The sequence below is a fragment of the Phyllobates terribilis genome, unplaced genomic scaffold (assembly GCF_046119375.1).
Source record: "Phyllobates terribilis strain yellow unplaced genomic scaffold, ASM4611937v1 Scaffold_1__5_contigs__length_1240528914, whole genome shotgun sequence".
In the NCBI taxonomy this organism is placed as follows: Eukaryota; Metazoa; Chordata; class Amphibia; order Anura; family Dendrobatidae; genus Phyllobates; species Phyllobates terribilis.
The window spans coordinates 858,147,589-858,174,370 of NW_027362761.1; the positions used below are offsets into that span (position 1 = coordinate 858,147,589).

Genomic DNA, 26,782 nt, shown 5'->3' on the forward strand with positions numbered 1-26,782 from the left:
GATCGCTTGTGCATGGCAGGCAATCCCCGCAAGGTTTTTTTGGCCGCAAATGATGTGGGGCGGAGACTCAAGTATGTCACTCGAGCACTCGCGATACTCAGTGCATACCCAAGCACCCAATGCAAACACAATTAGCGAGCACTTGCGCTCAACACTAGTTGCCATATCGTCATCATTTTTTTTCTTTACTTTTGAAAGATCCCAACCCTTCCCTAACCCTAGCACAAACCTAACCCTAGCATAACCCTAACCTTAGCCCTAACCCTAACCCTAGCCCTAACCCTAGCACAACCCTAACCCTAGCACAACCCTATCTCTAAGTCTAACACAACCCTAACACTAGCACAACCCTAACCCAGCACAACCCTAACCCTAGCACAAATCTAACCCTAGCACAACCTTAACCCAACCCTAACCCTAGTACAACCCTAACCCTAATCCCAGCACAACCCTAATGCTAACCCCAGCAAAACCCTAACCCTCGCACAACCTTAACTCTGGCACAACCCTAACCCTAGCACAACCCAAACCCTAGCAAAACCCTAACCCTAGCACAACCCTAACCCTAGCATAACCCTAACCTTAGGCCTAACCCTAACCCTAGCACAAGCCTTACCCTAGCACAAGCCTAACCCTAGAACAACCCTATCCCTAACACTAGCACAACCCTAATCCAACCCTAACCCTAATATAACCCTAACCCTAACCCCAGCACAACCCTAACGCTAACCCCAGCACAACCCTAACCCTAGCACAACCTTAACCCTGGCACAACCCTAACCCTAGCACAACCTTAACCCTAGCAAAACACTAACCCTTGCACAATCCCAGCACAGCCACAACCCTAAACCTAGCTCAACACTAACCCTAGCTCAACACTAACCCTAGCTCAACACTAATCCTAGCACAACCCTAAACCTAGTACAATCCTAACCCTAGCATAACCCTACCACTAGCACAACCCTAACCCTAGCACAACCCTAACCCTAGCACAGCCCTATCCCTAACCCTAGCACATCCCTAACCCAAACCCTAGCACAACCCTAACCCTAGCACAACCCTAACCCTAACCCCAGCACAACCCTAACCCTAGCACAACCCTAACCCTAGCACAACACTAACCCTGGTACAACACTAACTCTAGCACAACCACAACTCTAGCATAACCCTAACCCTAGCACAACCATAACCCTAGCACAACCCTATCCCTAACCCTAGCACAACCTTAACCCTAGCATAACCCTATCCCTAACCCTAGCACAATCCTATCCCTAACCCTAGCACGACCCTAACCCTAGCACAACCCTAACCCCAGCACAACCCTAACCCTAGCACAACCCTAACCCTAGCACAACACTAACCCTAGTACAACACTAACCCTATCACAACCACAACCCTAGCATAACCCTAACCCTAGCACAACCCTAACCTTAGCATAACCCTAACCCTAGCACAACCCTAACCCTGGCACAACCTTATCCCTAACCCTAGCACAACCCTAACCCTAGAACAACCCTAACCCTAGCACAACCTTAACACTAGCACAACCCTAACCCTGCATAACTCTATCCTTAACCCTAGCACAACCACAACCCTAACCCTAGCACAACCCTAACCCTAGCACAACACTAACTGTAGCACAACACTAACCGTAGCACAACCCAAACCATAGCACAACCCTAACCGTAGCACAACCCTAACCCTAGCACAACTCTAACACTAGCATAACCCTATCCCTAACCCTAGCACAACCCTAACCCTAATCCTAGCCCAGCCCTAACCCTAGAGTTTATTTTTTTATGCCGTTCCTCGTGCGGTATAAGTGATTATACAAATTTATTCTTCGGGTCAGTGCGATTACTGCGATACCAGATTCATATCGGGTTTTTCATGATTGACAGCTGTCACACACTAAAAGACGTTTTTTTTTGTAAAGACTAGTTTTTGCATCGCCATATTTTGAGAGCTATAATTTTTCCATATTTCGGCCAAAAGTCATGTGATGGCTTGTTTTTTGCGGGACGAGTTGACGTTTTTATTAGTACCATTTTCAGGCACATGACATTTTTTGATCGCTTTCTATTCTGATGACTCGCCCAGGGGGATGGGGATGACTCGGTACCCGGGCCTTTGCCTGGCCTTGGGGATGTGGCGGTGGCCGGCTCCCGGGCCCGTACCCTGGGGTCAGCTTTTAAAAGGGGATTATTTGTTAACTCTATGAAAGTTCGTGATGCCACCTGTGGTTTCTGGTGAAAATCACCAGCGCTGCGGCAGTCCACTGAGGCCGGTGATAAGGCAGCTCGATGGTAAAGCTCCCACAGGTGGAGCTAGGCCTCAGGGCAGTGTACACAGAGGGGGATGCAGTACAGGCGAGACCCAGCCGGGTCAGAGCAAGAATGGGGATGGACACGGTAGTCACTTCAGTACCTTTTACTGGTGGTAGTCCAGGCACATCCCGGAGCACTGTAGGGTGAAGGGTGCATATCAGGATCCTCCCCCAATGAGCGGGTGTAGGGCCTCCTGTTTCTTGCCTCTGCATAGTAAGTTTCTTATCTGCCTGAAGCTAGGCCTAACTTTATCTCTGTCCTGCACCGGCTGACGTTGTGGTAGGGCCTTCTCTTGGAGTGCACGCTCCCAGCTTACGGGGCCTATGTGTCTCCTGGCTCTGTTACGTATTAGCTCTCTGGTGAACCTGGGACCTGTCGTTCTCCAGGGATTCCGGTTATGCCTTACTGGGTCGTAGAGATCCCGGTAAGCTCGGACCCGGTGTTCGGTATATGTTTCGGGGTGAGCTGGGTAAGCTCCTCTGCCCCCACTGCTACTCACTTTCCACTCACCTTCGGCTGCGCTCGGGCCCTCACTAGGCTACTCACACTAACGGCAGCTTGCCGCTCTTCAGGCTGACCTCTCTGTAGACTCCAGACTAACTGAGCTCGACTTTGTATTCAGATCTGTACTTACTGAACTCTCCAGAAGAACTGAACTGCCTAGCTCCACCTTCCCTATTTATATCCCTAACGGGCTCCCTCTGCTGGTCTGAGGTGGAAGGTGGAGATGTGTGAATATTTATGGGGGCCTCTTGTGGAGGATTCCATTAATGCACCCTTCTAGGATCTGTGGCTCCAAGCACAGCTGGGCGCCACATTCCCCCCTAGCAAAGCACAGCACTCCCGGGCTGAAGTACATTTTGAAACAACAATAGTAAACATTAACAATGCAATAACTCTTCCCTTTATGGGAGGCACATTTCTTAAACGCTGCATAATAACATAAACAGGTACAAAGCGTCCTCATAATTCAAGTCTCTTATGGTGAGGTTCCCAGACAGGATGTCCATCTCACAGGGTAGAGTACTTGGTGGTTTGAGAGACCTGTCCCAAACCCTCAACGTAGGCCCTGGGGTGGCTGCAGGGCATGAAGATCCTGAGTTGGACCTCCAGTAGAGCCACTCCAGACAGGTTTTACTTCTGAGGTCACCTAAAGGGGCACTCCAGGGAGCGCAATTCTATACAATAAATAGTTTTTGGGCTGCACACAGTCCTCAGCCACGGAGTTCTTAGATAAATAAGGAAGTCATTAAGAAAAGTGTCCATATAACTTGAACTGTTCAGTAATAAAGCAAAGTACAAATAATATACATATGCATGAAAACACACAGAAATACAATTCAATACCCCAGGGGTAACTATCTACATTTGTCAGAGTTTAGCTATCTTACTGATTATACCTGACAGGGGGTTGACCTTTAGTACTACGCGTGGACCTGCGTGGTACTGGAATGCGTGAGGCACTAATAGGTGCTCTACCTCCCAATGTGTCAGTACTAGGTGTGGAGGGGCTACAAGGCTGCATTGACCTCTCTACAGGGCTGACGAGTTCACCATTGGCTGGGCCTTCTTGCTCTTCTCCTACCGGGGATCCTTCTTCCAGGGACTCTTCTTGAGCAGGCTCTTCTTCAGCACTTACAGGTTCTTCTTGCTGTGGGTAGAAGGTAATTACAGGGATGATTACTGCTCCTCCTAGTTGGGGCCAATCTGCCGGTAAATCTCCTAAGTCTGTGTGTATTACTGCTTCTTTAGGCTCCTCCGGGATAATGAGAGGCACTGCTCCTTGGGGCTTTAGCAGGTCTGGACACAACTTTAGGTGATCTCTGGATACTGTTGCAGTCGTCCTTCCTCCGTCTCTACTAATTATGCAGGTTTTCTTATTATCAAATCTTGAATTCAACACAGTGTAGGGTTCCCTCTCCCACTGGTCTTCAAGTTTGTGGTTTCTTCTTTTCCTTTTTAGTACTACTTCAGCAGGTGTGAAGGTTTCTGCTTGGGCACCTCTGTTGTATTGAGCTTCCTGCTTGTCCCTCACCCGAGTGAGACTATCTTCAACACAGGCTTGCAGGCTTGTACTCTTCTGTACTGCTCATGTCTGGCCGTGTCCCAGTCCTCAGTGGTCACATCCGCTGCTGGCTCTACAACACCAAGCTCCAGGTCCATGGGCAGCTTTCCTGGCCTTGCTCGCATGAGATATGCCGGAGTACAGTTGGTGGAACTTACTGGTATGTGATTGTACAGATCTACTAGGTCAGGTAGTAGGTCTGGCCACTGATTTCTCTCCTCAAGTGGTATGGTCTTTAGCAGGTCGATGATGATGTTGTTCATCTTCTCACAGAGACCATTGGTTTGTGGGTGGTACGGTGTAGTTCTTATCTTCTTACACCCGTAGAGATGGCAAAACTCCTTGAACAACTCAGCCTCAAAGGCCGGGCCTTGGTCCGTCAGCACCTGCTCAGGATAACCATGGGGTCTACAGAAATACGCTTGAAACGTCTTTGCTGCTGTCTCTGCAGTCAGGTCTTCGACAGGGGCGACCACCAGGAAACGTGAGTAGTGATCCCCCATGGTCAGAGCATAAGAGTACCCTGACCTGCTGGGGGACAGCTTGACATGGTCCAGGGCCACGATCTCCAGGGGTCGGGTCGTCTTGATGGGTTGCAGGGGTGCCTTCTGGCTGCTGTAGTCTTTTCTTCTGAGGCCACAGGGTTCACAGTTCCGGCACCACCGCTCAATGGAGCTGTGCATTCCTACCCAGTAGAATCGACACTTCAGCAGGGTCTCTAGCTTTTTCCAGCCAAAGTGCCCCGCCTGATCGTGGTAGGCCTCCAACACCATTTGGATGTCGGTCTTGGGGACCACTATCTGCCATACCATCTCATGGGTTTTTGGATTTACGTACCTCCGGCACAGCTTCTCACGGTAGATAAACAGCCGGCTTCTCTCGTTCCACAGCTGCTTTGCTTGCAGAGACACTTCTTTTTCCAAGGAGGAACCTTCTTGGGTTATCAGCTCCTTACTGCGGCTTACAACCGGGTCACTGTCCTGGGTCTCTTTCCAGCTGTGGTGAGGCAGGGGGTTTAACGTCTTTCCACGCTGCCTCCGGGAGGCTCGTTGCTCGTGGATCATCCCATTCCGGTGAAAGGCAGGTAGCTCAATCTCTTCCAGGTCATCCACTTCTTCTTCTGTGTCTGACTGGTCAGGCATCCTGGACAGGGCATCGGCGTTGGCGTTCTTGCGGCCCGCCCGGTATTTAATTGTGAATTGATAATTTGACAACCGAGCCATCCATCGTTGTTCCAGTGCCCCTAGCTTAGCTGTTTCAAGATGGGTCAAGGGGTTGTTATCAGTGAAGGCAGTGAACTTACTGGAGGCTAGATAGTGCTTGAACCTTTCAGTGATGGTCCAGACCAAGGCCAGGAACTCCAACTTAAAGCTGCTATAGTTCTCTGGGTTCCTCTCGGTCGGGCGGAGCTTCCTGCTTGGGTATGCGATTACCTTCTCTCGGCCGTTCTGCTTCTGACTTAGGACAGCGCTCAGCCCTTCGTTGCTGGCATCTGTATACAGCAGGAACGGTTGGCTGTAGTCAGGGTAGGCCAGGATCTGTCAGGATCTCCTTCATCTCCTGAAATGACTCGGCTTGCTCCTTACCCCAGTGGAATGGGGGGTTTCTGCCCTTGGGGGACTGCCCTAGCAGGAGGTCTTGCAGAGGGGCTGCTTTCTTAGTGTAATCTCTTACAAACCTCTGGTAGTATCCTACAAGTCCCAAGAACTGACGCACCTCTTTGAAGTTCTTCGGCTCCGGCCACTTCTGGATAGCAGTGATCTTCTCCGGGTCTGGTGCTACCCCTTCCAGACTGACAATGTGCCCCAGGTACTGTACCTTTCTCTTGAGCAGGTGGCACTTTGAGGGCTTCAGCTTCATCCCGTACCGGGACAGTGACTCAAAGACCTCTGCAAGGTGCTTCAAGTGGTCCTCGTACATTTTGGAGTACACTATCACGTCATCCAGGTATAGTAACAGTCTCGAAGTTGCGGTGTCCCAGGCAGCACTCCATCAATCTCTGGAATGTTCCAGGGGCATTGCAGAGTCCAAACGGCATACTGTTGAACTCGCAGAGTCCCATCGGGGTAGTGAAGGCCGTCTTCTCCCGATCCTCCTCAGCCACAGCTACTTGCCAGTACCCACTAGTGTGGTCAAGGGTGGAAAAATAATTTGCAGACTTTAAGGCAGCTAGGGACTCCTCTATGCGTGGTAAAGGGTATGCATCTTTATGTGTAATGCGATTTACTTGTCGGTAATCTACACACATTCCAATGCTCCCATCCTTTTTTCTAACTAGCACTAGGAGAGCTGCCCAGGGACTACAACTATTCCTTACTACCCCCGCCTTTCTCATGTCGTGCAACATTTCCTTAGCCTTCTGGTAGTGTGCTGGTGGTATAGGCCTGTAACGTTCTTTGATGGGTGGATGGTCACCTGTAGGGATATGGTGTTGAACCCCCTTAATCCTCCCGAAGTCAAGTGGATGTTTACTGAACACCTGCGCGTATTCTTGAACCACCCGGTGTACACCCTGTTTCTGATGGGCAGGAGTGGTGTCTGTTCCAACATGGAGCTGTTGACACCAATCCTCCACCTGGATTGCAAGGTCATCATCCTCCACTTCGTCTGGTGAGGTTAATGACTTCTTGTGAATGCAGTTGTTATTTACAGCATGTAATTTGGCAACAGTGGCATAACATGGCAATCTGACCTCATCTTCCCCACAGTTGAGAAGACGGACGGGCACCCTCCCATTGCATACATCTACCACTCCTCTGGCGGTTAAGAGCGTGGGTCTGTGCTCGGAGCAAAGGGGTTCTACTACCGCCTGGTAGCTCTGTCCTCTAAGACCTATAGCAGCTCTACACCAGATAAGCATTTCACTCATTGGGGGAATCACAATGGGTATGGGGTCCGTCACCCGCACATTACCGATATCACCATCTGTTAACCTTACTTGCTGTTGGTACATCAGGACTCGGATCTCCTTCTGCAGTGCCCTCCTCTGCCCTGGTCTGGCAGTGTCAGCTATCTGTTGGAGCAAGAACACAACTTCTCCCAAACAGTTACCAACAATGTTAGTGCCCAGCACCATATACGGATTGGTATCATCAGGGTTAGTCTCTACCACAATTAGTCCCTGGTCCTTCAGCTCCACTCTCCCCACCTTTACTGTCACATTCTTAACCCCAATTAGGTTAAGGGGGAGTCCATTTGAGGCATAAACAGAAAGATTTGGAGCTGGCGGACTTAGGTCGTCCATGGACCAGAACCTCTTGTAGAGGACATCAAGCATTATGGTTACCTGAGATCCTGTGTCCAGCAGAGCGTGCGTCGGGATGCCGTCCAGCACAATGGACAGGAAAGGTCTTCCTCCGACGAACCTGTTGTACCAGTCTGAGGGGCCTGGGGAGTTTACTCCTGGGTGTCGGCCCTCGGCCCCAGGGTTTTCTCGTTTAAAGGACAATTCTGGGCGGTGTGTCCGGTCTTGCGGCAGCGGTAGCAGGTAGGGTCCTTCTGTGGACGGTGCTGGTCACTGATCCTCGTAGAGGGTCGTGTTGTCCTCCTCCTCCTTCGCATCCAGGGGACATCCTCAGGGCTATCGGCTAACAGGATTTTCCCTACTTCCTCGGGCTGCGTCCCAGCTGCAGAGCACTCAGCACAGTGGTCAGGGTTTTGCTCAACTGGTGCACTTCAGAGCGCAGACTGTCCAGCTCTCTAGGGGACGTTGCTGGAACCTTGGCTTCAGCAGCCACTGGGGAAAAGGTGGGTGTAGCAGGCACTAGGGTAGCCCCACCCTAGTAACATTGGATGGCATTTGTTTCCAGGGACTGCAGTCCTTTTATAGCCATGTCCTTAAGATTGTCAAAGGTGGCATCTGGATGATCTAAGGACCACCAACGCACAGTCCTGCTCTCCTCTGGAGACCTCAGTCCCCGGACAAACTGTTCCTTCAGCATTTTGTTTTCATTTTCGATGCTGGTCGGACAAACCTGTTTCAGAGCCCGCAGGGCCCCTTGTAGACGCCAGGCATAAACCTGAACATTGTCCTCCAGCTGTGGGGAACAGTTGTAGAACCTCACCCGGAGGTCCGCCTCAGTATGATCCTCAAAAACAGTCTGTAGCTTTTTAAAGATTGTGGACGCTGACTCCTGGTCTGTGGCTGACCATGTTTCCACTTCCCGTTCCGCAGCACCAGTCAGTTGTCCTAATACAACAGCGGCCCTCTGCTTGCCTGTCATAGAGTACATGTCCAAGATACCGCATATCTTCCGTTTGAATCCAGACAGGGTATCTGGTTTGCCGTTGTACTGGGGGAGCCACTTTGATCCAGGAATGTACGGTAGAGTCATGGGGATGACAGGAGTTACAGGCGCTGCTGGTGGAGCGGCTGCCTCGGGTTGAACATCAGGACCGTTAACTGGTATTCCGGCGTCTTGCTGTTCCTCGGACATTCTGACGCCCCCATAGCGAACCGTGACCTACCTTCTTTTCTTCTGGTAGGCCGCAGCTCCGCAGGTGATGGTCGTCTTTAGGACCTTGTGTCGCTTGCGTCCTACGTCAGAGCTTTCAGCGACGCTCCTTCCAGGACCTGGCGCTTCCTGGTTTGACGTTGAGGCGTGGGGCGTGTCCGGGGCTTCGCGCGCTTTTGCAGGTATGCCCCTCAGTTTCCCACGGTTACGCCCTTCTTCTCGCTCGGCGGCCCAACAATGGCGGCAAGCTTCACCACAGTTTAACGTACACAGTTTTTAATTAAAGGCGCACAGTACCCGGTGGCAATGGGCATAACACTCCGTCATTGCAGCGGGCACGCGATCCTGTTTGTGACGCCAGGGAAGATGACTCGCCCAGGGGGATGGGGACAACTCGGTACCCCGGCCTTTGCCTGGCCTTGGGGATGTCGCGGTGGCTGGCTCCCGGGCCCATACCCTGGGGTCAGCTTTTAAAAGGGGATTATTTGTTAACTCTATGAAAGTTCGTGACGCCACCTGTGGTTTCTGGTGAGAATCACCAGCGCTGCGGCAGTCCACTGAGGCCGGGGATAAGGCAGCTCGATGGTATAGCTCCCCACAGGTGGAGCTAGGCCTCAGGGCAGCGTACACAGAGAGGGATGCAGTACAGGCGAGACCCAGCCGGGTCAGAGCAAGAACGGGGACGGACACGGTAGTCACTGCAGTACCTTTTACTGGTGGTAGTTCAGTCACATCCCGGAGCACGGTAGGGTGAAGGGTGCATATCAGGATCCTCCCCCTATGAGCGGGTGTAGGGCCACCTGTTTCTTGCCTCTGTGTAGTAAGTTTCTGACCTGCCTGAAGCTAGGCCTAACTTTATCTCTGTCCTGCATCGGCTGACGTTGTGGTAGGGCCTTCTCTTGGAGTGCACGCTCCCAGCTTACGGGGCCTATGTGTCTCCTGGCTCTGTTACGTATCAGCTCTCTGGTGAACCTGGGACCTGTAGTTCTCCAGGGATTCCGGTTATGCCTTACTGAGTCGTAGAGATCCCGGCAAACTTGAACCCAGTGTCCGGTATATGTTTCGGGGTGAGCTGGGTAAGCTCCTCTGCCCCCACTGCTACTCACTTTCCACTCGCCTTCGGCCGTGCTCGGGCCCTCACTAGGCTACTCACACTAACGGCAGCTTGCCGCTCTTCACCGATCTTATGGCGCCGTCACACCTTGAGCTCTAACTGAGCTACAACTGCATCTGGACTAGGCTCCACTGCAGGCTGACCTCTCTGTAGACTCCAGACTAACTGAGCTCGACTCTGTATTCAGATCTGTACTTACTGAACTCTCCAGAGGAACTGAACTGCCTAGCTCCACCTTCCCTATTTATATCCCTAACGGGCTCCCTCTGCTCGTCTGAGGTGGAAGGTGGAGATGTGTGAATGTTTATGGGGGCCTCTTGTGGAGGATTCCATTAATGCACCCTTCTAGGATCTGTGGCTCCAAGCACAGCTGGGCGCCACACTGATTGTTGGGAGGCAGAATAAACAAAGGAATTGTTTTTTTTTTTTTTTTTTATGCCGTTCTGCGTGTGTTAAGATTCATAAGGCAGCATTATTCTTCGGGTCCGTATGTTTACAGCGGTATCACATTTATATCATTTTTTGATGTTTTGGCGCTTTTAAACAATAAAAACGATTTTATTGAAAAATTTTTTTGCATCGCTTTATTCTGAGAGCTATATTTATTTTTCGGCTGATGGAGCTGTATGTCGGCTTGTTTTTTGGGGACAAGATGACGGTTTCAGCTGTACCATTTTTATTTACATTCGTCTTTTTGATCCCGTTTTATTCCATTGTTTGTTTAGCGGTATGATAATAAAGTATCGTTTTTGCTTCGTTTTTTATTTTTATTTTTTTACTGTGTTCACTAAAGGGGGTAACTAATGGGACAGTTTAATAGCTCAGGTCGTTCCGGAAGCGGCAATACCAAATGTGTGTACTTTTATTGTTTTGTTTTGTTTTTTGTCAGAATATTTATTCATAGGTACAATATATTTTTATTTTTGGGGGATTTTTTTTTCATTTTTTTTTTTTTTATTTTTACAATTTTTTTTTTTCACTTTCTGTTACTTTTTCATTTTTTACACTTTGTCCCACTATGGGACTTTCATTTTTTTCACCCAGATCGCTTGCATAGCATAGAAATGCTGCAGCAGCATCTCTATGCTATGCAGGCTGCAGCTCTGCGCACACAAGTTAGTTAGACCGCGCACTGAGCACGCTCTACCTAACTTTCTGCTGTCTGGTGACCCAGATGTTGTCATGATGACATCGGGTCACCATGACAGCCACCGGGACCCCGCACAGACAGCGTGCGACGCCGGTGAGGAGGTAAGTATCAGTGCTTACCTCCCCTTGCTCTCGGAATGCTACGATCGACTTCGATGCGGGACCTCTTCTGGCACATAGTACCGGGTTTCAGCTGTGACGGCATTCTACGTAATAGTACATCCCTGGCCCAATAGGCGCAGGGCTCAAGGACATACTATTACCACAAATATCAAAAAGAGATTAATGAGCACTCATATGTAGCATTAGTGGGTTAACCAATCAAGTGGCTTCACAGGGTAATGGCAAAGTGTTGGTAGCAGCTATACCAGGCACCACATTATTATCTATTATATCTGCACCCAGTGTCATAACTAGAGATGGTGCAAAGGAATGTTTGGGTAAGCCAAAGGTCAAATCATATGACATCACTATTGTGAAGAGCAGGTGGTACAACTTCAAGCTACTCTTCAATCTGACAAAATACCATTGTTGTTTTCACTGGCAGACACAGACCAGGAGGGCCCCTGTACAAGAACAATACATGGGCCTTTGCAGTCCAATAGCTCATCATAATACAAAATTCCACCTGTTTTGGAGGGGTAAATGGGCCCCCTTACCTCTTAGACTGCACAGTTTGCACCAATGATATATCTGCCCTTGGTTGTTTTCTGCAAAATTTCTCACTGTATATTATTAAAATCTGATAAAATATTAGGTTGCATTTGTAATTTACTGATCCTAATAACTAATATTGTACTGAAGAGTAATTATCACTATGTATTTTCCTGAATAATTTTTGCTTTGACCATTAGCAGTAATCTTGTCTTCTGTTCTTTGTCTACAGCATACGTACAGTGCTATACTTCTGAAACCGTCTATTGTACAGAAGAAAAGCCTGTTGTTGATCTAAGAACAAAGTATTAATTCATAGGATTGTTGGAAATTATGTAACTCTCCCCTTCTCGGGCTCATAGGAATAAAATGTGTGAAACTGAAGACTGCAGGAATTATAGAATACCAGCGCAATCATATAAAAATATTTTTATAAATTGGAAATGTAAAACGATTGTATGTGACATACATGTGAAATAATTAAACATCATATACCAACCCTTTTACTCCTGACTGTTCCAATATTTACATTGACTTCAGATGTTATAGCCCGTGTAGCTCGCTCGATGTTTGCAGTCAGTCAGTGGTATACGTCCTGAGACAAAGAACATTTTAGTTTTTATGCATATTGTATTGATAATAAAGCAACGTAAAGTGGTTAACACAACTAAAATATTGTATTTAGTTCATCCTGGAATATAAAAAAGAAAGTATCTCTGTGTTAAAACACGTTCACCAGTTGCTGACGTTGGAGAACACACCGTGCCTGTTCACACATGCTTACATTTTGGATAGTTCCATGAAAATCTATTTACCCAAAGCATTAATTTTACGTTATGAGTCATAACATAATTAATCAAAACCTGTCAGGATGAACATGCAGTCTGATCTGCCAGCATCATGTTATAGAGGATGAGAAACTTGACAGGTTGATATTTAGTTATTTGAGAAAATATTACTTATAAATTATTCATTTATATCCCTACTTATTCTTGGCTCAGATCCAGTGTGTTTGGTCCTATAAGTGACTGACTGCTATCCATGTATGCATGCTTATATAAGGAAAAATGTCAATCACTGATAAGACTGCCCACTGGACATCTAAGCCACGAGCAAGGATTTAAATGAATTACAAGATAGACAGAATCTCTTTCTACATACCTATATATCAATCTGTTCAACTTCTCCTGAAAAAATATTGGACAACATTTTTAGACTATTTTCACAGGACTATATTTTCGGTACAAGTTCTGTCCATAGATAATACAGACAGCACTCTATTCGCATGAAAAAATTTCAGCAGGCATTTGTTTCTTCCATCTTTTGGATGAGACTCACCTATTCAAGTATATGAATGCACTAAAAAAATCAGTTCCCTTATTGATCCGCATTAGTGATGAGCGAGCGTGCTCGTTTAACACTTTCGCTGAGCACGCTCGGATGCTTTCCGAGTATCTTTGGCGTGCTCGTATATTAAGTTCAAGTCCCTGCGTCTGCATGAGTTATGGCTGTTAGTCAGCCTCAACACATGCAGAGATTGCCTGTTTGTTAGGGAATCCTCACATGTGTTGAGGCCGACTAACAGTCATAAATCATGCAGATGCAGGGACTCGAACTTAATATAGGAACACGCCAAAAATGCTCGGTAAATTTTAATAACTGATGTATAAAAACAGATGCAAAAAAAAAGCAAGTTTAATAGAAAAATACCATAAAAAACTACAAATATCAAGGTTTATGTATAAGGAGGAAACGTTAAAAACATGCAAGAAGAAGCACAATCAAATATGGGGTAGGGGAACAACACCTGGGAGCCACAGACAAATATGTAAAAAAGTGCAAAGAACAGTCAAAAGCACAATCATAGCGCCAATAGAGGTCCCCTAACAGTAGATCAAGTGAACTGAAATAAGTATAAGGTTCAAAGTGAAAATAACTGGTGCTTAGCCAAATTTTATAAGGACCACAGATGCCCTCCTTTCAGCCCCTGACGCGCATTTCATGTAACTGCTTTCTCAAAGGGATGTCATGTCAAGTGTCCTGCCTCATGTATATATGTGCCCCGGCCAAATGGTGTTAATTAATGCGACGCATGCGCTCCGGACTCCCCACCTATATGATCACTTCCTCAATGGCCGTCATCTCACTATGCGCATGTCAGGTAAACTTTAGCCCAGTGATGTCATGAGACATGTGCACAGCATTTTACAGACAGCCACCAGGAACGAGGCCACAGTTCGCATGCGCACAATCAACAGCCATTTTCAAGTAGACAAAGAGTACAGTCATGCTGGAAGAGGTAAAAAGAAGTACAGAAAAAGACAACAAATAATGAGTGATAATGCATGAAAATCAGGGAAAGGAGAAAAGGGTCATAGCCAAGCGGATAATACAAAGATTAAGGCAAATTGCAAGGAAGGTAGTTATCGTGCATATAAGGTAAAGTGCAAATATAAAGCCATAATGTGAAATTCATTAAAGTGCCAAGAAAAAGAGCATATTCAAAGTGACAGTGCAATTAATAAAGGTACTGAAACTTAATGCATAAACCATGTGCAAAATAGCCATATCAATATAGACAATAAGGACATGAAAAGTGAATTAGAGGCATCACTCCAAAACACGTTCCCCTACTCCATGTTTGGCTGTGCCTCTCCTTCCTTGTTTTTCATGTTTCCTCCTTATACATAAACCTTGATATTACATATATATTGTAGGGATTGTACTAGGGCGCTCGTCCTGCCCTGTATGGCGGTTGCCAGAAGCTGCATCTGCTGCCGTTGTTCCTGCTGCTGCTGATCTGCTGTAACAACAGCCTGTTGGTCTCCTGCTGCTGCTGCTGTGACTGGCCAAGTGTTTCAGCAGGTTCTCCATTATGTCTGGTGATGCTTGCTGGCTTGTGACAGACTTGACCCAGGACATGCAGTTCTTCCTGTAGCAGTCACACGTCTCTGCTGGGAATCCTGCCAGCACGTCTAACACCAATTGTAGGGATTGTACTCACTCAGTTGTGATGAGAGGCAAACAGGAGGCATGTTCTTTTAAATGTCCATAGCTGTCTATTGGCTTCATAAACCGTCAAAAGCAAAATGCAAACAAACAGCCTTTAGGGCAGGCAAAAGCAAAGAAAAACAGTCCTTTTAGTAAAGTCTCTTGTTAGCCAGTGCTGTGGTCACACAAGCTGGTAAGCATCCAGTACACGGCCCAGTCTGGAGACAACCAGACACAGGAGGCATTTTCCCTCCACACACACAGACCATGTGGCAAACAACAGCCTCCATTAAATAGGATGTTAACCACACCCAGAAGTGCACCAATTAGTCCTCTTAGTGCGTGTGTACACTAGAGAAAATACTCTGGGTTACATCACAGAAACCAGCCATCTCTGTGATAAATATCTCCCATCGACTACGCGACCATTAGCCACCTTACAATATATATATATATATATATATATATATATATATATATATATATATATATATACACATTGCTCAAAAAAATAAAGGGAACACTTAAACAACAGAATATAACTCCAAGTAAATCAAACTTCTGTGAAATCAAACTGTCCACTTAGGAAGCAACACTGATTGACAATCAATTTCACATGCTGTTGTGCACATGGAATAGACAATAGATGGAAATTATTGGCAATTATCAAGACACCCTCAATAAAGGAGTGGTTCTGCAGGTGGGGACCACAGACCACATCTCAGTACCAATGCTTTCTGGCTGATGTTTTGGTCACTTTTGAATGTTGGCTGTGCTTTCACACTCGTGGTAGCATGAGACGGACTCTACAACCCACAGAAGTTGCTCAGGAAGTGCAGCTCATCCAGGATTGCACATCAATGCGAGCTGTGGCAAGAAGGTTTACTGTGTCTGTCAGCGTAGTGTCCAGAGGCTGGAGGTGCTACCAGGACACAGGCCAGTACACCAGGAGATGTGGAGGGAGCCATAGGAGGGCAACAACCCATCAGCAGGACCGCTACCTTCGCCTTTGTGCAAGGAGTAACAGGAGGAGCACTGCCAGAGCCCTGCAAAAAGACCTCCAGCAGGTCACAAATGTGCATGTGTCTGCACAAACGGTTAGAAACCGAATCCATGAGGGTGGTATGAGGGCCCGACATCCACAGATGGGGCTTGTGCTCACAGCCCAACACCGTGCAGGATGCTTGGCATTTGCCACAGAACACCAGGATTGGCAAAGTCGCCACTGGCGCCCTGTGCTCTTCACAGATGAAAGCAGGGTCACACTGAGCACATGTGAAAGACGTGACAGAGTCTGGAGATGCCGTGGAGAGCGATATGCTGCCTGCAACATCCTTCAGCATGACCGGTTTGGCAGTGGGTCAGTAATGGTGTGGGGTGGCATTTATTTGGAGGGCCACACAGCCCTCCATGTGCTTGCCTAAGGTAGCCTGACTGCCATTAGGTACCGAGATGAGATCCTCAGACACCTTGTGAGACCATATGCTGTTGCAGTTGGCCCTGGGTTTCTCCTAATGCAGGACAATGCCAGACCTCATGTGGCTGGAGTGTGTCAGCAGTTCCTGCAAGATGAAGGCATTGAAGCTATGGACTGGCCCGCCCATTCCCCAGACCTGAATCCGATTGAGCACATCTGGGACATCATGTCTCGCTCCTTCCACCAACGTCAAGTTGCACCACAGACTGTCCAGGAGTTGGCGGATGCTTTAGTCCAGGTCTGAGAGGAGATTCCACAGGAGACCATACGCAACCTCATCAGGAGCATGCCCAGGCGTTGTAGGGAGGTCATACAGGCATGTGGAGGCCACACACAATACTGAGCCTCATTTTGACTTGTTTTAAGGACACTACATCAAAGTTGGATCAGCCTGTAGTGTGTTTTTCCACTTTAATTTTGGGGGTGACTCCAAATCCAGGCCTTCATTGGTTAATAAATTTGATTTCCATTGATGATTTTTGTGTGATTTTGTTGTCAGCACATTAAACTTTATACAGAACAAAGTATTCAATGAGAATATTTCATTCATTCAGATCTAGGATGTGTTATTTGATTGTTCCTTTTATTTTTTTGAGCAGTGTATATATTACAGTACAGACCAAAAGTTTGGACACACCTTCTCATTTAAAGATTTTTCTGTAGTTTCATGACTTTGAAAATTGTACATTCACACTGAAGACATCAAAACTATGAATTAACACATGTGGAATTATATACTTAACAAAAAAGTGTGAAACAACTGAAAATATGTCTTATATTCTAGGTTCTTCAAAGTAGCCACCTTTTGCTTTGGCGACTGCTTTGCACAATCTTGGCATTCTCTTGATGAGCTTCAAGAGGTAGTCATCGGAAATGGTTTTCACTTCACAGATGTGCCCTGTCAGGTTTAATAAGTGTGATTTCTTGCCTTATAAATGGGGTTGGGACCATCAGTTGTGTTGTGCAGAAGTCAGGTGGATACACAGCTGATTGTCCTACTGAATAGACTGTTAGAATTCGTATTATGGCAAGAAAAAAGCAGTTAAGTAAAGAAAAACGAGTGGCCATCATTACTTTAAGAAATGAAGGTCAGTCAGTCCAAAAAATTGGGCAAACTTTGAAAGTGTCCCCAAGTGCAGTTGCAAAAACCATCAAGCGCTACAAAGAAACTGGCTCAGATGAGGACCGCCCCAGGAAAGGAAAACCAAGAGTCACCTCTGCTTCTGAGGATAAGTTTATCCGAGTCACCAGCCTCAGAAATCGCAGGCTAACAGCAGCTCAGATTAGAGACCAGGTCAATGCCACACAGAGTTCTAGCAGCAGACACATCTCTTCAACAACTGTTAAGAAGAGACTTTGTGCAGCAGGCCTTCATGGTAAAATAGCTGCTAGGAAACCACTGCTAAGGACAGGCAACAAGCAGAAGAGACTTGTTTGGGCTAAAGAACACAAGGAATGGACATTAGACCAGTGGAAATCTGTGCTTTGGTCTGATGAGTCCAAATTTGAGATCTTTGGTTCCAACCACCGTGTCTTTGTGCGACGCAGAAAAGGTGAACGGATGGACTCTACATGCCTGGTTCCCACCGTGAAGCATGGAGGAGGAGGTGTGATGGTGTGGGGGTGCTTTGCTGGTGACACTGTTAGGGATTTATTCAAAATTGAAGGCATACTGTACCAGCATGGCAACCACAGCATCTTGCAGCAGCATGCTATTCCATCCGGTAGGCGTTTAGTTGGCCCATCATTTATTTTTCAACAGGACAATGACCCCAAACACACCTCCAGGCTGTGTAAGGGCTATTTGACCAAGGAGGAGAGTGATGGGGTGCTACGCCAGATGACCTGGCCTCCACAGTCACCAGACCTGAACCCAATCGAGATGGTTTGGGGTGAGTTGGACCGCAGAGTGAAGGCAAAAGGGCCAACAAGTGCTTAGCATCTCTGGGAACTCCTTCAAGATTGTTGGAAGACCATTTCCGGTGACTACCTCTTGAAGCTCATCAAGAGAATGCCAAGAGTGTGCAAAGCAGTCATCAAAGCAAAAGGTGGCTACTTTGAAGAACCTAGAATATAAGACATATTTTCAGTTGTTTCACACTTTATTGTTAAGTATATAATTCCACATGTGTTAATTCATAGTTTTGATGTCTTCAGTGTGAATGTACAATTTTCAAAGTCATGAAAATACAGAAAAATCTTTAAATGAGAGGGTGTGTCCAAACTTTTGGTCTGTACTGTATATATATATATATATATATATATATATATGTGTATATATATATATATATTGTAGGGGTTATATATATATATATTGTAGGGGTTTTACTCACTTGGGTGTGACGGGTGGAAAGCAGGGAGCATGTTCCTTTAAGAGTCTATGTCGGTTTATTGTTTCATAGACCAACATGCAAGAAAAGAAAACCAACAGCCTTTAGTTCAGGCAAAAACAAAGAACACAGTCCTTTCAACAAAGTCTCTAGATGGCCAGCGCTGTGGTCACACAGGTTGGTATAGCGTTCAGTGTCCTGGCATGGTCTGGAAACAAAATATACTCTGGCGCCTTCTCCCTGCAAACACAGAGACCATGTGGCAAACAACAGCCTCAATTTTATAGGCGATTAACCACACCCAGAGGTGAGGTATGTGGATTGCTGGACCCGTCCAATCTCTCCTAGCAACCCGTACCCTGGCTCCCAGGTGCACAAATTAGTCCTCTTAGTGAATGCGTGCACTAGAGAAAATATACCGGGTTACATCACAGAGACCAGCTATCTCTTTGATACATACCTCCCATTGACTACACGACCATTAGCCATTGTACATATACATATGTACAGTGGGTACCGAAAATATTCAGACCCTTTTAAATTTTTCACTCTTTGTTTTATTGCAGCCATTTGGTAAATTCTAAAAAGTTCATTTTTTCCTCATTAAAGTACACTCTGCACCCCATCTTGACTGAAAAAAACAGAAATGTAGAAATTTTTGCAAATTTATTAAAAAAGAAAAACTGAAATATCACATGGTCATAAGTATTCAGACCCTTTGCTCCGACACTCATATTTAAGTCACATGCTGTCCATTTCCTTGTGATCCTCCTTGAGATGGTTCTACTCCTTCAGTTGTGTTTATTTAAACTGATAGGACTTGATTTGGAAAGGCTCACCTATATATATATATATATATATATATATATATATGTATATATATATATATATATATATATATATATATATATGTATATATATATATATATATATATATATATATATATGTAAGACCTCACAGCTCACAGTGCATGTCAGACCAAATGAGAATCATGAGCTCAAAGGAACTGCCCAAGGAGCTCAGAGACAGAATTGTGGCAAGGCACAGATCTGGCCAAGGTTCTAAAATAATTTTTGCATTAATCAAGGTTCCTTAGAGCACAGTGACCTCCGTAATCCTTAAATTGAAGAAGTTTGGGATCACCAGAAGTCTTCCTAGACCTGGTCATCCAGCCAAATTGAGCAATCGTGGAAGAAGAGCCTTGGTGAGAGAGGTAAAGAAGAACCCCAAAATCACTGTGGCTGAGCATCAGAGATGCAGTAGGGAGATGGGAGAAAGTTGCACAAAGTCAACTATCACTGCAGCCCTCCACCAGCCGGGTCTTTATGGCAGAGTGGCCAACGGAAGCCTCTCCTCAGTGCAAGACATATGAAAGCCCGCATATAGTTTGCTCAAAAACACATGAAGGACTCGCAGACTATGACAAATAAAATTCTCTGGTCTGATGAGACAAAGATAGAACTTTTTGGTGATAATTCTAAGCGGTATGTGTGGAGAAAACCAGGCACTGCTCATCACCTGCCCAATACAATCCCAACATTGAAACATGGTGGTGACAGCATCATGCTATGGGGGTGTTTTTCAGCTGCAGAGACAGGACGACTGGTTGCAATTGAAGGAAACATGAGTACGGCCAAGTACAGAGATATCCTGGATGAAAACCTCTTCCAAAGTGCTCTGGACCTCAGACTTGGCTGAAGGTTCACCATCCAACAAGACAATGACCCTAAGCACACAGCGAAAATAACAAAGGAGTGGCTTCAGAACAACTCTGTGACCATTCTTGACTGGCCCAGCCAGAGCCCTGACCTAAACCCAATTGAGCATCTCTGGAGAGACCTGAAAATGGCTGTCCACCAACGTTAATCATCCAACCTGACGGAACTGGAGAGGATCTGTGTAACATACCTGGCGGCGTCCTTGCATAGTGGTCCATCTCCCATTGTGCAAGAGCGCGCACTTGATTTCCAGTCCAGACTATCACTCTGGCTGTTAGAACTCTCCTGTTAGGTTTTTTCTATTTTGCTGGTCACATGACCTTTTTTGCCTATTTAATCCTGCTCCGCCCTTCTGGCCATGCTGGACTTCATTGTAATTTCTACTCTTAAGCTAGCCAGGTGCTTGTTACCTTTCTCAGTCAGTTTAGCTAGGTCTTTTGACCTCTATGTTCTATGCTGTTTGTTTGTCTTTTTACTGCTACAATTTCTGCTAGGAGGTGTCCATCTTTCTCCCAGTCCCTAGTTCTTGTAGGGATCCCTCCCTCACATCTATAGGTCTTCGTTCAGACTAGCTGAGGACTTTAGCGGGTCTGATCGCAGGATCAGGTTCCCCGTTACATAATAGAGATCTAGCTTAGTTCTATTGTAGGGACATATCTCCTGTCTTTCCTTAGTGCTTGTAGCCTATCATAACAGTAAGTCCAGCCCAAAAATATCTCTAAGGAAAGACCTCCAGTTTCCATCATGGTGTCGGTTCAGGATTTGGCTCAACGCCTGCAGGGACTCTCTCTGGAGGTGGCCGAGCTCCAACAACACGTGAGTAGCTGTTCTGGAGCACATTTTGTGGAGCCAAAGGTACGATTGCCTGATTTATTTTTGGTGAACAACAAGATTTTTTTTCCTTTAAAAATGCTTGTTTATTGTATTTTCGTTTGAGACCCAGATCCTCTGGTGATGAATCACAGCGCATAGGGTTCATAATGTCACTTTTGCGCAAAGAACCTCAGGGATGGGCCTTTTCTCTCCAACCTAGTGATCCGTGCTTTAGATCAGTGGATAGTTTTTTTTCTGCTTTGGGGTTGTTGTATGATGATCCTGATCGTGTCTCATCAGCTGAGACGGAATTGAGACTTTTGAGGCAGGGATCAGGTAATGTGGAAAATGATTGTACTCACTTCCATCGTTGGTCTGCTCAGGTGGGGTGGAACGATTCAGCTCTGAAAAGTTTGTTTCTTGCTGGGCTAGGTGAAAGTGTTAAGGATCTGCTTATTGCTTATCCTACACCTGGAAACTTGCAGGAGGCAATGCAATTAGCTATACGGGTGGACAGGAGACTGCAAGCAAGGGTTAATGAGAGTAAATCCTTTGCCATGTCAGCTCCTAGTCTTGAGAGGGTCTGTACTGACATTGGAGAGCCGATGGAGATTGGGGCGATGTCACCCCGCTCTCAGGAAAAAGACCGCAGGTTTTCTGAAGGTTTGTGCTTTTATTGCGGAAAATCTGACCATTTCATTAAGAACTGTGTGCTTCGTATGAACAAAGAAGATAAAAAAAAGGTCAGTTACGCCCGTATAGCCTGTTTAAACACTAAGGGGGTATTTCTTTCTGCTACTACTGCAGCTCAGGAAGAATTAATTGAATTTCGGGTATTTGTGGATTGTGGTTCTACTCTGAATGTGATTGATGGGGGATTCTTGGAAAAACTTAAATTAAAACCCAAACCTTTGTCACCCCCTATTGCCGTGGTTTCTGTCGATGGCTCTCCCTTGAAATGTGTTACTCACAAGGTTTATGAATTTCCCCTCACTGTTAATGGTATTCACCAAGAAAATTTGGATTTGGTAGTATTAAACAATTTGCCTTCTCCAGTAGTTTTACGGTTACCCTGGTTAAAATTGCACAATCCTGTACTGGATTGGTCTACTAATGAAATTAAGTCCTGGAGCCCTAAGTGTTATGACAAGTGTTGTAAATGGCGCATTGCTGCTGTGGATAAAGGGGAATTACCTGTACCTATTCAGGATTTTTGGAAAGTTTTTTCTGAGGAGGAGTCGCAAATTTTGCCTCCCCATAGAGACTGTGATTGTACCATTGAATTTGTCCCTGGAGCGACTCTTCCTAAAAGTTGTTTATTTAATCTTACTATTCCTGAGAGAAAGGCTTTGGAGGAATACATACAGATGAGCTTGGCCGCCGGTCATATCAGACCCTCTAAGTCACCTGTGGCTGTTGGATTTTTTTTTGTTAAAAAAAAGGACGGCGGTTTACGTCCTTGTCTGGACTTTCGCGAGATTAATAAAATTACTGTACGCAATCCCTACCCACTGCCATTGATTCCTGATTTGTTTAACCAGTTAGTGGGGGCCTAAAATTGATCTCGGGGGGCATACAATTTGTTGCACATAAAGGAGGGTGATGAATGGAAGACTGCTTTTAATACTCCTGTGGGTCATTTTGAGAATCTGGTTATGCCTTTTGGTCTTACCAATGCACCAGCATTTTTTCAGAATCTTATTAATGACATCCTTAGACCTTTGATCGGCAAAAATGTGGTTGTGTATTTGGATGACATTTTGATTTATTCGCCTGATCTGGAGTCTCATTGGCGGAGCGTACGTGAGGTATTACAGTTATTAATTAACAATTCGCTTTTTGCTAAGCTAGAGAAATGTGAGTTCGCTGTACAGAGAATTAGTTTTTTGGGCTACATTATCTCCAGCGAGGGCTTTGAGATGCACCCGGTGAAAGTTCAAGCTGTGCAGGAATGGCCTAGACCTATTGGTTTAAAATCGATACAGAGGTTTTTGGGTTTCGCCAATTATTACAGAAAATTCATTAAAAAATTTTCTATTATTGTTAAACCACTGACCGATCTCACCAGGAAAGGTGCTAATACGGTTCAGTGGACTACTGAGGCCATTGAAGCATTTGTGTTTCTAAAGGAGAGGTTCAGCTCTGCCCCCATCCTTATGCAGCCTGATGTGACTAAGCCATTTTTGGTTGAGGTTGATGCTTCTTCTGTGGGGGTCGGTGCCGTGTTGTCTCAGGAAAACAAGGATGGAGTACATCGCTGTGCCTTTTTTTAAAAAAAAATTTCTGAGACTGAACTTAATTACGATGTTGGTAATCGGGAATTGCTGGCTATTAAACTCACATTTGAACACTGGCGTCATCTCTTGGAAGGTGCTGAATTTCCCATTCAGGTTTTCACTGATCATAAAAATCTGATCTATCTTGATGTTGCCAAGCGCTTGAATGCCCGTCAGACTAGGTGGGCACTTTTTTTTTCACGGTTTAATTTTTCCGTTACTTACATCCCGGGTACCAAGAATGTTAAAGCTGATGCGTTGTCTCGCAGCTTTTCTCCCATGATCGGTGCTGATGAGGAGGAGAGCATTTTACAAGAAGGTGTTGTGATTGCTGCATTGGACTCCGTTTTGGAAGATGAGATTCTTAAAGCACAGGAGAATGCCCCATCTAACACTCCCCATGGGAGGTTGTTTGTGCCTAGGACCTTTAGGAGAGATTTGTTTGTTGAGTGTCATGAGTCTCGGTTGGCAGGTCATCCAGGAATTTCTGAGACCAAGAGACTTGTGGGTCGCAGCTTTTGGTGGCCTGGATGGCAGAAGGAAGTCATTAAGTGGGTGCGTCAATGTACTGTGTGTGCTAGATCTAAGTCTTCTCATACTCCTGCTGCGGGGTTGCTTTGCCCTCTGGAGGTTCCTAGTGCACCTTGGACACATCTGGCTATGGACTTTATTACTGACCTTCCCTCCTCTGAGGGTTTTACGGTCATCTGGGTGGTCGTGGACCGTTTTAGCAAGATGTGTCACTTGGTTCCCTTCATCAAACTGCCCTGCGCTAAGACACTCGCTAAGGCCTTTGTCAAGGAAATTGTCAGACTCCATGGTGTTCCTACTGACATTGTTTCTGATAGGGGACCTCAGTTCGTGGCTCGTTTTTGGCGCGCCTTTTGTGACAGGTTGGGAGTTCATTTGTCGTTTTCATCTGGATATCATCCTGAGTCTAATGGCCAGACAGAAAGGAAGAATCAGGATGTTGAGCAGTTCTTGCGTTGTTTTGTGGCAGACAATCAAGAGGGGTGGTCTGAGTTTCTGCCGCTTGCTGAATTTGCTCTTAACAACCATACATCCTCTTCTGCTGGGTGTTCGCCTTTTTTTTGTTGTTCTGGGAGACATCCGTCTTTTGGGTCATTCTCCAAATTGGTATCGGCTGTGCCTGAGGAGGAGAGTTTTTCCGGTGATTTGGAGAGAGTTTGGACGGATGTGCGTGGTAATCTTCAGGAGGCTAACAAAAAATCTAAGAGGTACTTTGACAGGAAACGTCAAGAGGTTTTGCTTACGGTTGGTGACATTGTTTGGTTGTCCTCTAAGAATCTGCGGTTGAGGATTCCTTCTAAAAATTGGGTCCCAAGTTTGTAGGGCCCTTTAAGGTGCTTCAGGTAGTTAACCAGCCTGCTGTTAGGTTGGAGGTTCCTACCTTCTGGAAGATTAATCCGGTGTTTCATGTTTCTCTATTGAAAAAAGCTGATGTATCAGATAGAGATGCCACTGCCACTGTTCCTCCGGGGGTGGAGGACGGGGAATATGAAATTTCCCGCATCCTTAATTCTAGACGGTATAGGGGGAGTTTGCAGTATCTCGTCGCTTGGAAGGGTTTTGGTCCCGAGGATAACTCATGGGTGAGGGCGGATGATGTTTCTGTTTCCAGACTTGTCAGAGCGTTTCACAAGAGGTTTCCTGAAAAGCCTGGGCCTAGGGGATCCGGAGGATCCTCATAGAAGAGGGGGTACTGTTAGAACTCTCCTGTTAGGTTTTTTCTATTTTGCTGGTCACATGACCTTTTTTGCCTATTTAATCCTGCTCCGCCCTTCTGGCCATGCTGGACTTCATTGTAATTTCTACTCTTAAGCTAGCCCGGTGCTTGTTACCTTTCTCAGTCAGTTTAGCTAGGTCTTTTGACCTCTATGTTCTATGTTGTTTGTTTATCTTTTTACTGCTACAATTTCTGCTAGGAGGTGTCCATCTTTCTCCCAGTCCCTAGTTCTTGTAGGGATCCCTCCCTCACATCTATAGGTCTTCGTTCAGACTAGCTGAGGACTTTAGCGGGTCTGATCGCAGGATCAAGTTCCCCGTTACATCGTAGGGATCTAGCTTAGTTCTATTGTAGGGACAGATCTCCTGTCTTTCCTTAGTGCTTGTAGCCTATCATAACACTGGCTTTCCTCCATGCTCTTTGCTTGCCTCTGTTTCTTCTGCTTAAGGGCGGCGCCCGATCACTTCCTGCTCCTTGTAGCTGCTGCGGGCACACCCCTTTTGCATCCTCAGCCTATTGCTGTCTGTCACCTGGTATTTAACCCAGCTCTTTCCTGGAATCCTTGCCTGAGCATCTTGTTCTGTCAGTTGGCCTTTGGTCACTGATGTGCCAGGTCCTTCCCTGTTCCCTGCCTTTCGGTATCAGTTCCCGTGTCTGAACTGTGTCCTGTCTGTGCACTCTAGCCAGCTACCTGTCTGAACACGCTCTTAGCCTGTTCATCCTGCCTTCTAGGGGCTGCATACCTAGATCTGTTTCTGTGTTTGTTTGCCTGTCTGTCCGCCTTCCTGAGGCTGTATTTCTAGGCCAGTCTGAACACGCTCCTTGCCTGTTCGTCCTGCCTCTCTGGGGGCCGCAAACCCAGACTCACTCCTGTCTCTCGCTGCAGTGTCAGTTTCTGTCCGAACACTCAGTTCCTGTCTGAACACTCTCCTACCTTTTACCTGTTTTGTTTATATGTCCGTCCCTTTCATTTTTCTGCAGAGTCTGTACCTGCTCCTTACTCCTACTCGTAGTCGCTGTACTTTTGTTTGTGAGTTTAGTGTCCACTCGCTACTTCATTGCAAGTATCTAGTGTGTATCTGGTTCTGCCTTTCCCTTCCTGTCTGTTCCGTGTGAACAGAGCCCTGTCCACTCTGCTCCGCCTTGCTCACCACTCCTGCGGTTTCCGCTCTGCTCCGCCTTGCTCACCGCTCCTGCGGTTTCCGCTCTAATCCGCCTTGCTCACCGCTCCTGCGGTTTCCGCTCTGCTCCGCCTTGCTCACCGCTCCTGCGGTTTCCGCTCTGCTCCGCCTTGCTCACCGCTCCTGCGGTTTCCGCTCTGCTCTGCCTTGCTCACCACTCCTGTGGTTTCTGCTCTGCTCTGACCCTTTGCTCGCCGCTCCGGCAGCCTCGCTCTGCTCTGACCATTTGCTCGCCGTTCCGGCAGCCTCGCTCTGCTCTGACCCTTTGCTCGCCGCTCCGGCAGCCTTGCTCTGCTCTGACCCTTTGCTCACCGCTCCGACAGCCTCGCTCTGCACTGACCCTTTGCTCGCCGCTGCGGCAGCCTCGCTCTGCTCTGACCCTTTGCTCGCTGCTCCGGCAGTCTTGCTCTGCTCTTGCCCATCGCTCCGGGCGGTCTTACCCTGCTGTGTTTGTCCACCGCATCTGCGGTTCTGTTCTGGAATTC

The 26,782-nt window shown here is 46.6% G+C and overlaps 1 protein-coding gene and 1 long non-coding RNA gene across 3 annotated transcripts in view; one reads left to right on the forward strand and one right to left on the reverse strand.

Moving 5' to 3' along the window:
• LOC141153740 (alcohol dehydrogenase 1-like) overlaps positions 1-12,269 on the forward strand; it is a 225,746-nt gene extending 213,477 nt beyond the window's left edge. For both annotated transcript variants that reach the window (XM_073638847.1, XM_073638856.1), the window contains one exon: positions 11,996-12,269. Coding sequence is in view for 1 of the 2 variants with exons in the window: in XM_073638856.1 (XP_073494957.1) it covers positions 11,996-12,020 (25 nt within the window). In the remaining variant the exon portion in view is untranslated. The remainder of the gene's footprint in view (positions 1-11,995) is intronic.
• LOC141153757 (uncharacterized) overlaps positions 1-15,051 on the reverse strand; it is a 69,259-nt gene extending 54,208 nt beyond the window's left edge. The window contains exons 1-2 of the long non-coding RNA XR_012247349.1: positions 14,768-15,051; positions 12,263-12,358 (exon numbers count right to left, since the gene is read on the reverse strand). This is a non-coding gene — a long non-coding RNA (uncharacterized lncRNA). The remainder of the gene's footprint in view (positions 1-12,262; positions 12,359-14,767) is intronic.
• Between the last annotated feature and the right edge of the window lie 11,731 nt (positions 15,052-26,782).